Source organism: Theobroma cacao, chromosome 1 (genome assembly GCF_000208745.1).
Source record: "Theobroma cacao cultivar B97-61/B2 chromosome 1, Criollo_cocoa_genome_V2, whole genome shotgun sequence".
In the NCBI taxonomy this organism is placed as follows: domain Eukaryota; kingdom Viridiplantae; phylum Streptophyta; class Magnoliopsida; order Malvales; family Malvaceae; genus Theobroma; species Theobroma cacao.
The window spans coordinates 5631342-5642113 of record NC_030850.1 but is presented as its reverse complement, the minus strand read 5'-3'; the positions used below and the strand labels follow the sequence as shown (position 1 = coordinate 5642113).

At 34.0% G+C, this 10772-nt stretch overlaps 2 protein-coding genes across 3 annotated transcripts; both read left to right on the top strand.

The window, feature by feature from the left end:
• LOC18611614 (bifunctional aspartate aminotransferase and glutamate/aspartate-prephenate aminotransferase) lies at nucleotides 720–6911 on the top strand. Of its 2 annotated transcripts, XM_007047959.2 has the most exons (11): nucleotides 720–1229; nucleotides 2281–2518; nucleotides 2657–2750; nucleotides 2891–2994; nucleotides 4195–4443; nucleotides 4522–4635; nucleotides 4767–4850; nucleotides 5711–5881; nucleotides 6023–6136; nucleotides 6346–6491; nucleotides 6593–6911. In XM_007047959.2, the coding sequence occupies exons 1-10, from the start codon at nucleotides 1096–1098 to the stop codon at nucleotides 6484–6486; spliced, it is 1443 nt and encodes a 480-aa protein (XP_007048021.2). In that variant the 5' UTR covers nucleotides 720–1095; the 3' UTR covers nucleotides 6487–6491; nucleotides 6593–6911. The 2 variants fall into 2 exon arrangements, with proteins under 2 accessions (XP_007048021.2, XP_017969352.1); XM_018113863.1 differs by having other exon boundaries at nucleotides 722–1229; nucleotides 6346–6746.
• On the top strand, nucleotides 7118–9348 carry LOC18611613 (protein NEN4). Its single transcript, XM_018116039.1, has 5 exons — nucleotides 7118–8191; nucleotides 8335–8381; nucleotides 8508–8571; nucleotides 8668–8844; nucleotides 8965–9348. Exons 1-5 carry the CDS (start codon nucleotides 7742–7744, stop codon nucleotides 9055–9057), a joined length of 831 nt encoding a protein of 276 aa, XP_017971528.1. The 5' UTR covers nucleotides 7118–7741; the 3' UTR covers nucleotides 9058–9348.

The window sequence follows — 10772 nt, the reverse complement described above, 5'->3', positions numbered from 1 at the left end:
CCGTTCTTTTCTTTTTTTCTCTTTTATAAATATACTAACCCTTTTTTTCCTTTCCATTTTTTTTCCTTTGAAAGCATAAAATCACAACAAACATAACTTTTTTTCTTTTGAAAACATGAAATCACGTTGAACACAAAATTTTCCCTTTTTTATAATTTTTTTAATTTTTAATCATTAATGAATTTAAAAACATAAAAGCACGCTAAACACTACTTACGAAGCATAATGTAAAAATTTAATGGTAATTTTTTTTTTTACTTTATATCTATTACGATAGTTAGTGTAAAAATCTAATGTTAGTTTTTTTCTATTTATGTCCATTTATATTGGTAATTATAAAAACTTATATAAATTTAAATTATTAATAAAATTTTATGTTATGATTTAATTTTATATTTATGACGATATTTAATGTAAAAATCTAATATTAATTTTTTTATTTTTGATCTATTTATATTAATGAATTTAAAATTATTAATAAAATTTTATATTATAATTTAATTTTATATCAACAATAATTAATTTTTTTTAAAATCAAATCATTGATTTAATCTATAATCTTATATAATTACTATTTTGAATCTATTACTATATATTATTCCACTTACGTAAAAGGACAAAGCCACAAAGGTTAGGTAACGAGTCGTGAGTGACGAGTGACGACTGATGCTCATTACCGAGCGGCACCAACACCAAACCAAGGTTGGCACTTGCCCGATAAAAGTTTGTCCAATTTCCTACCTCTCTTCCACTGTTTCTCACCTCATTTGGGCAAAGGAGCCCAAGCCCTGGCTGGTCCCACTAGCATTTTCCACCTACCCATCTATGCTTCTGGCTCCAATCACCACCATTGATGGAAATTTAAAGGGTTCAGATCTCACGTAAAGCACAGCGCACCATCCAACCTATCGCGAAAATTCATACCTCCGGCTCCAGCCTCCAAGTCTGCAACAACCCTTCGTCGTTTTCCACTTTCCCACCAACCCCCGATTTTTCTTCTGTATTTACGTGCTTTCATTTTATGTGACTTTGAAAGACAAGTGTCCAACAAAAGGCCAAGTCCCGTGCTTCTGCTTGATAATTCTCTGCATCTAAATGGCAAATTCTCTTCATTCTTCAACAAGCATTTCCCATGTGGGTTTCAGCTCTCAATTTCTGGGATCAAATTTGGGTTCCAAGGCCTCCGTTTCCGTTTCATTCCCTTCTTCTCATACCAATTACTCCCTCAAGTAAGTTTCTTTCCGGGTTTTTATTATTTTCAACTCTTGTTCTTTTGTTTGGTTCTTAGAGACAAATTCTGGCTTGTGATTGCTTTTTAACGAACTCCATAATCTATCTATTCAGTTCGTTGAGGTAAACCATGATTTTGTTTCTGGCTGATCAGTTGGATTTCTCGTATCTTCATTTGTACTAGTTATGTTTCATGCTAGATTTACTAGAAAATGAGAAGAAAGGCAAAATTTATTGGTTAAGGTTGACCATTGCTTTCGGTTTTATTGTTGTTGTTTTAGAACTCCATTAAAGGAAAGATGTGACTATCATTAAAGCAATTGCGCGTTACCAAGGTGTATAGCTTAGATTACTGTGTTTATTGATTAATGTTTAAACAATTGTAATTAGGGTTTTTAGTGGTCATTACTACGGTAGTATTTTCTTCAAGGTATTTACCCCGAGTAAAAGTACTATTATTTGCCATTGGATTGTTATATTTCCAAGATTTTAATCAGCACTTTCCATATATACCGAGCTTTATAATGTTGAAGTGGTAAAGCACCAAACGCCACCTTAGGTTTGAATTATGAAGATATCATGGCTATTTAGAGTTGATGCAGTATGGTTTTTGACTTGCAATTCTATTTCAAAATCCTTTGGGGTAATGTCGTCAAATATGGCTCAATCCTTTTGAGAGATCGTTTATCACCAGCTGCAGCTGGGAATCAATATAGGATTTATTCCCCACAAGATGTTAGTTTAGGCTCTATCTAGTATTATTGGTTTTTCAGCAGTCAAAGGAGTGGGTTGGTAATATGTACTGGACAAATTGTTTGGGAAATGATTTCATGTGGTACTGGTATTGTCTTTGAGCACAAACAATGCTATCTATCAATTTAAAGATTATAATTCAAAAGGCCATACATTGTTTGCAAGCATTTGCCTTTTGAGTGAAACTAGCAAAGAACTAGTCTAAAAAGTCCAATTGCCAAAATTCTCCAAAAGGGAGAAAGGAGAACCAGAGACATAAGAGATTGTAATTTTCTTATTATATCTACTTCATGGCAGATCTGTTGAGATATTGAGACAACAGTCATATAGAATAAGTGCAATGTCGAAGGTAGAGAGTAGCAGCTTTGAGCAAGTGAAAGTTGATATCTCTTTGAGCCCCAGAGTTAATTCTGTGAAGCCTTCAAAGACTGTGGCTATAACTGATCATGCAACTGCTCTTGTACAAGCTGGTATCCCTGTTATTCGGTTGGCAGCTGGAGAGCCTGATTTTGATACACCAGCTGTTATAGCAGAGGTGCCTTTCTTTTTTGAATCTAATTTGGGTCCCTGTTGTCATTTTCTCTGTTTAATGTTTCATATTTTAATTTGGAGTCTGTTTTTCTACTAAGAAGTATTTTAATTCAATATATTTATGTCACTTCTGAAACATAAGGCCGGGATAAATGCAATTCGTGAAGGTTACACAAGGTACACTCCCAATGCAGGTACTTTGGAACTTCGCACGGCAATTTGCCACAAGCTCAAAGGTAATTGTACATGCTATGGAAGGGCTTCTCTGATTTAAATAGTATAAAATTGATACTTGTTTACCTTTGATGCAGAATGAGGCAGTGTTTCTTATGGTTTTTAAAGTTCTATTTACTTATCTCCTTTTAATTTGTTGTAGAGGAGAATGGAATCTCTTATACACCTGATCAAATTTTGGTCAGTAATGGTGCTAAGCAGAGTATCATTCAAGCTGTTCTTGCAGTTTGTTCTCCCGGGGATGAGGTGAAGTTTTTCTATTTTAATGATCTTTACCATATAGAAAATGCTGGGAATATGCTCTAAGAAATCCTCACCCCCTTTTTGACCTACTTGTGAAGTTACTATTGGAGGTTTTCCTTCTTTCATCTGATGCTAGGCCATGTCTACATATCATATAACTAGGGACTTTCTAGTGATGGCAGCTTTTACCTTTGCATTGAGTGAATATTCTTTGGAATCTGGAATCATTTCCATAAAATTCATTGTATCATCAGAACAATAATAAAATTCGGACACAAATGCACTGCATGACTTCTTTGTCCTATCAGTTGAGCATGTATTGAGGGATATAATTTCTATTTGTTGTGTTTGGAAAATGACTAGAAATTTGTGTATTTGAATTTAATTGTTTGGTATATTGTGCTAATAGATTTTGTCAATATGTAAGAGATGGTTAGATGCAAATACTGATGTCTTTGATATATATAGTGTATTGGAGGTGAGTTTGAAAACTGTATTCTCATCTAAGAATTTTAAATGCACCTTTAAGCCCTATATATTGAGTATGTGGGTATTTATATCTTATTTGTTAATTTACATGTTGAGTGTGTCCATCAGTATAGTTGCACAATTAACCAAGTTCAAATACCACATGAAATTCATGTTTCCAAATTCAATCATTGTCATTGCAACTTCTTTGCATTATTTAGAACTACATTTCCCTTATTACAAGAATGTATGGTTCTTATTAATCTATTAAATTGATTACACTGTCAGGTCTCAAATAAGAGATGTACCACTTGGTTATGAAAGTCAGAGACCAAATTTCTCCAATGGTTATGCTATAAAAAATTTAGGCAATGAGATATGCCATGGACTTGACACGCCAGGCATGAAGTGATTAAGAAGATCACCATGTTGTCTTTCACAAGACAAGTGTAGCCTATTTTGCATGTCAAGGATGGTTGGGATAAAAAACAAATGAATTAAAATAAACTATAGAAAGAAGAAAATAAAAATTATAAAATTATAAAAAATTAATATTAGAACATTTTTCTTCATGCTGGATTGGTCATTTCCTGTTGGTGCTTAGATCTTCTGTTGAAAGGTATATGCATACGAGGAACCATAATGAAGTAATCCTGATCATGCTTTCAGCGCTTGAGTGATAACTGCTTTTACCTGGTGAGGGTGATTTAATTATGAGGACTTCATTTATTTCAGGTAATAATTCCAGCTCCATATTGGGTGAGTTACCCAGAAATGGCAAGGCTGGCTGATGCAACACCTGTCATTCTTCCGACACTTATTTCTGAAAATTTTCTATTGGATCCAAAGCTCCTAGAGTCTAAAATCACTGAAAAGTCAAGACTGTTGATTCTATGTTCCCCATCCAACCCAACTGGATCTGTTTACCCTAAAAAATTGCTTGAAAGATTTGCAGAAATTGTAGCAAAGCATCCCAGGCTTCTGGTACTATCAAATAACATGAACTCTCAGACACAGACTCTGATGTTTAAACACTGAGCTTTCTCATATTGGCTTATTCAGGTGCTATCTGATGAAATGTACGAACATATAATTTATGCACCAGCAACTCACACAAGCTTTGCATCATTGCCAGGCATGTGGGAACGGACTCTAACAGTCAATGGATTTTCCAAGGTAAATCAATTGCATTTAAACCTTGATTCAATTTTTCTTTTACTTAATTGACGAGTTTTCCATGCTTAACGTTGGTCTTGTTCCTGTTGTGGCCACTTTGAGGATTGACATTTTAAAGGTGTGACATCTAGGCTTTTGCAATGACTGGTTGGCGGCTTGGATATATTGCCGGACCTAAGCACTTTGTTGCAGCATGTAATAAAATCCAGAGTCAGGTATGTTGCATGTGTACCAATCACTATCACCTGCTGTTGAGCAAACTGCATCCAGCATACATTAGTGTAGCAATGATATTGGCTATAATCAGAATTTTTAAACATATGAACTTGGGGAATAACCGTTTTTGTTGGAATCAAATTATTATGTTGCTAGTATAATCTAGAGAATGATCAGAAATTATGGCACTCTTTTTGGATCTTGTGTGGTATATTGAGGACTGCAGATGCAGTCACTACTAATCTCTGACAAATACTGAAGTATCTGAATGTGCTTGCACTGATATTGTTTATTGGGGCTTATACATTTTGAGATATTTAATCATTTCTGAGTAGCCTTCTTTGAACCTCCTATACTTGGACAAGTTAGTCAATATTTGTACCTTTGGTATTACTGCCTGGCTGCTGAGGAGGTTTAAATTGATCTTATCTATTTGCATGTAATTTGGTTCCTGCATCATATCGAAAGTTAAGCTATCGCAGTAACTTTCAATGTGGTTAAAAAAAAATAAACAATGTGGGATATAGTTGCCAATTTCCTTGGTGAGGCTCATTGTAAACTTTAGAACATGGCATGTGAACATTTATTTTTGCATGAAGAGTTTATCAGGCATAGTCACTCATCTCCAAGTACCCTTTTTGAACCTCCTAATTCTATAGATGTTCAACTTAGTCAATTATCATCCTTCTGATTTTACTCCAACCTGCTGAAGAGGTTTGAAACAAATTTTACCATACACACATTTTAATTTGTTCCTTCTTTGTACTCCAAGCTGAACCATGGGGTAGCATTCAATATAATTAACAAAAATTAACAATGTGGGATGTGATTGCAAATTTGCTTTGTTTATATTTTTCAGTACACTTCGGGGGCTAGTAGTATATCACAAAAAGCAGGAGTTGCTGCATTAGGCTTGGGCTATGCTGGTGGGGAAGCAGTTTCTACCATGGTGAAAGCATTCAGGGAACGGCAAGATTTCTTGGTTAAGAGCTTGGGGGAATTGGAAGGTGTAAAGATATCAGAACCTCAGGTATTGGTGCCGGTTTAATATCACTTATCGGGTAGATAACCAAACGCGATTTATTTATGAATAAACCTCATTTATGCAGTTTCCCTTTTCTTCATTTTTTTGATATTTTAGTCTTTCAATTAACATACTTCTTGCTTGCAGGGAGCTTTCTATCTCTTCATTGATTTCAGTTCTTACTATGGAATAGAAGCTGAAGGTTTTGGTAAAATTGAAAATTCAGAGTCACTTTGTAGATACCTCCTGGACAGGGCTCAGGTATGATTCATTGAGTGCTGTTACGGGACTCTTCTGCCTTTTGATTTTAAAGTGATTGAGAAGGGCTAGCTTATGTGTTTCATCAATATTTGAAAATTTGATGGTGTCCTGAACATTCTGTTTAATAATGCAGATCAAATATCAATATTGCTTCTGACAGTCAAATCTCTTTTTATTTTTTGTTAAATCCTCGTAACATTGATTGGCAGGTTGCACTAGTTCCTGGAGATGCATTTGGGGATGATACCTGCGTTCGCATATCATATGCAGCATCCCTCACCACCTTACAAGCTGCTTTTGAGAGAATTAAGAAAGCACTTATCTCCCTGAGGCCTGCTGTTCCTGTTTAACACAGGTAAATTATGGTCAGTAGGTTGTAATCATTGTACTTTATAACGGGATTTAAAATTTTTATTTTTTTAATAAGCTTTTTGAATGAAATTCTGGGTTTTCTAGGTTGATTTGTTCTCTTCTATAAACTGTCCTGCATTTTCCTTTTAAAGGCCAAGTCTGCTACAGGTTTGAAAGAGGAAATATGACTTTGTTATGTGTTTGCAGCTCGAATGAACGTGTCTAAGCTAAATGAAAAATAAATGCTTTTTCATTTCTAGCCTTTTTTTTGGGGCCAATTTGATATTTCTGATTGTTTCTAAACTGTTTTCTTGTTTAGTTGGGCTTCTTTGCCCTATTGCCCATTTGTCTTTAAAAAACAAAAGCAAAGGATGGGCCTTTGGCAATGCAAATATGTAATTGCATTTATTTCCATTTCCATTCATTTTTTGTTTTATTCATGAATTATTATTTCCATTCCTTTAGTAGTTTTTTTTTTCGCAATTTTTTCACATCATTTTTAAAGCACAACCTCCATGAATCTCTGGACACAGTTCAACCAGTGGCCTGCCCTCTTTCTTGCACGATACAATGAAAACAAAAAAGAAAAGAAGGAAAGAAAGAAATGAACATTGTTTAGTATGCTAAAAGATATTAGGATTATGACAAAAAAATGCTATTAAAGACCCTTTTCACAAAGTAGCCATTTTGTAATTCATTTGTCATTTGCTTGTAATAACATTAGTATGTTTACTTTCCATCCCCAGTCGTGAGATGAAAATGTTCCGAAGGAATATTTCTTTCTAGGATAACCAGATCGAGCACTCCAAGGAATCGATTCCCTTTCCAAATGAGCTTGCTTCATATGTTCCAACATAAGTCATATACCTATCTAGTAAGTATTTTATTCGGTGAGGAAACCTGGAACTTGTCCAAAAGGTTTCTGTTCCAAGAGAAATAATAGGTGGTACATGACATACTTAAGGAAAAGCAACTCTTTCCCCTTTTTGCCATAATATTCCTGCCTAACTGGAATTTCCTTGCATAAGGCCTTCCTAAGAAGCTATAAGGAAACCCTTCATCCAAAGCCTAAAACTATTGACTTGAACTACAAGACAATCAATCTCTAATGCCAAGAATACTCTTCTACCACCGATGCATTACCTCCCTTTCTTTCCCATCTTTCTTCCCCATTTATAACATGATTACAACGCCAATGAATATGACCAAAAACCTTGCGCTGAAAACTGTCAGCCTTATTGATCGCAACTTGAAATGGAGGCTTTCAGTGTATGCCAAGAAGTGTCAACAGAAATTGTGTTTTTCGACCTAGAAACAACGGTGCCTAACAGAAGCGGACAACGATTCTTCGTATTGGAGTTTGGCGCAATTGTAGTTTGTCCAAGGAAGCTCGTCGAGCTGGAGAGTTATAGTACCCTGATAAGGCCTAAGGACTTGTCTGTTGTTCCAGTGAGGTCCGGTCGATGTGATGGGATTACTAGAGAAGCTGTTGCAAATGCACCTGAATTTGAGCAAGTTGCTGACAAAATATTCAGCATTTTGAATGGTAGGGTTTGGGCGGGCCATAACATCCAGAGATTCGATTGTGTTCGTATTAAGGAGGTCTTTGCTGAGATTGGTAGGCCTGCTCCTGTATCTGTTGGGATCATTGATTCTTTAGGAGTATTGACTGAGAAGTTTGGAAGAAGAGCTGGTAATATGAAGGTAAAATTCATATCATATCAGCCTTGTTACTTGTAAGAATAAAAATTTAGGCAATTTTGAGACGTAATAAACCTTTCAATGTACATTATAGAATTTCAATTTCTTTGAGGCTGATTGTCCTGATCTAATTACCCTTTATGCAGATGGCAACCTTGGCTTCTTACTTCGGGCTTGGGCAGCAAAAGCACAGGTATGTCGGGACATTTACGTTTGTAAACATCTGAATCCTTTGTAGGGAATATGTTGTTGAAACAAATGATTAAAGAAAAAAAAATAGAAATGAACATATTCATGGTTTTATAATTTCCTTAAGCAGGAGCCTGGATGATGTTCGAATGAACTTGGAGGTTCTAAAGCATTGTGCAACTGTGCTCTTTTTGGTATGTCCTCAAGTCAACCATTTTTATATTGGTTACTTTCTGTTTTAGAATTTTAAAAAAAAAGTTTTAAGGCAATGAGATTTTATGATGTCATAGGAAGCGAGCCTCCCTAGCATGTCAAACGGCAGCTGGCACAGCCCCCCAACGATAACGACACGGAGTAGAAGCAATACAGGGAAACTGACATACAGAGAAGAAACCAGCAAGAAATCTCCCCCAACTTCTCCAGGACATCAAAGAACAGTACCCTACACAAGGGGAAGTTTGGGAAAGGTTTTACTATTTAAATAGTTATCTTAAAACAATTTCGATGTTTGGTAATAATTAATCAAGCATGGTAATTTCTTATCGGTCTTGGTAACTAACAAGGAACACGAACTTATAATGAAGCAGATGACTGAACGAGTCAAGAATCTTTTGTGTAAAGCCCAAGGAAGCCAGCCTCTTAACAATTTGCTTAAGCATTCTCATTCAGTGCTCCGATGAGTTCAGAAGAAGGCGGTCTCCGATTGATCACATGCCATATATTGTGGATCCTTGTTCAATTTTCTTCTCCACTTGCAGCTGATAAAATTTCACATGGGAAGAATGGACATAAACAGAAGATTGCAAATTAATGGGAATGTTCCGTGTAATTCAGAGAGACAGAGTCCCTGTGAAAGGTTCCCCTTCAATTAACATGGCATGCAGAATTCAAAAGGGTGTTTCCCTGCTTATTAATTTGATGAATTCTTTCAAAATAATGAAAACTTTACACATCCTTTCTTTGTGAATTTATCTTTAATTATATATATATAAGTATGCTAAATTTTCTGCTTATAGGGAAACAATTTGTTTGCTTTGGTTATACTTTTATATTTAAAATTATTTTTAAATTTAATCGATAAAAAATTTATTTCATATCTTTTATTTTATTCGACAATTACGATTATATTATTCAGGTTTTTTTTATAAGAATCTAATCAAAGTGCGCCATCACCTTTTTGTATAATGGTACTTTAACTGTACTAAAAGCTTCACTGAAGCTAGATATTATTTTATTCCTAAACATTGACAAGTTGAATATTGCAATAAAAAGCGATGGAAGTGGATGGGAGTTGAGGTTCCAACTTTCAAGTAATCACTTCTTTAGGGTCCAGACACAGTGCATGTGGACACCTTTTCGATTAGAATTAAAAGCATAACAAATAGACAAAAGCACGCTGTTTCTCTCTGATTGTGCTAGACTTGAGAGATAAAGAGCAGAATTGTCAGTAACGTAATTTGATTCGAATTTGATTTAAATCAAAGATATGTGTAATATAATAACGATTATATCCTTAATTCTCAAATTTGTGTGAATAAACCCTTGTCTAATATATATAGGGCAATGAAGTTATTAGGAATAGCCTTTCTTTTTTCCTTTTAAATTAATGAGTTAGAATTCATTCAAAAAATTTCTTTAAAGCAATTGCAAAGTGCATCTTTTGCAATAAGGTTGTATTATTATAGAGAAGTTGGAGTTAATCCATGAACTGTTTTTATGTTATTTTTTAAAAAAGAAATTATAACTAAAAAGGATCATTTTATTAGTGAGCATTTTTTTGCTTTCGAGTAATATATAAGTCTAAATTTAAATTCGGATAGAAAATGAGTACGAGGATAACGAAAATACTAATAATGATCTACAAGAAAATGTGTTTAATTTTAATTATGAAAATAATTACAATCCTTAAAAAATTAAGATAACTGAGATATGTGAGATAATTTTAACTATGTAATATGTATATTGAAAAAAAATTTTAAAAATAAAAATGAAGACAATTTATTCATGAATTATCTTACCTTTTTCATGTTTGTGTTTATACTAAACTAATCAGAGTTTTAATACCATAATTATTAGTATCAACTTTCATATTTAGGTTAAACATTCTTCCTTTTTTTCTTGCATCAAGGATTTTTGTTTAAGAAATTGAGAAATAAATATCTGAATCTAACTTTGTTAACATAAAAAATATATATAATTATTATTAATTAAATCAAATGCTCCGATATTGTTATCATTATAAATTAAGAAATAGCTACATATTACATAGTTTATAAAAAGGAGTTAAAACCCTAATTAGATTGAAAATTAAATTATTCATTCTAACATTAGGAGTGTCCTCATGAAACGGTTTAAAACTATACTTTAACAAATAACTAAACCCCAAATAAACAGA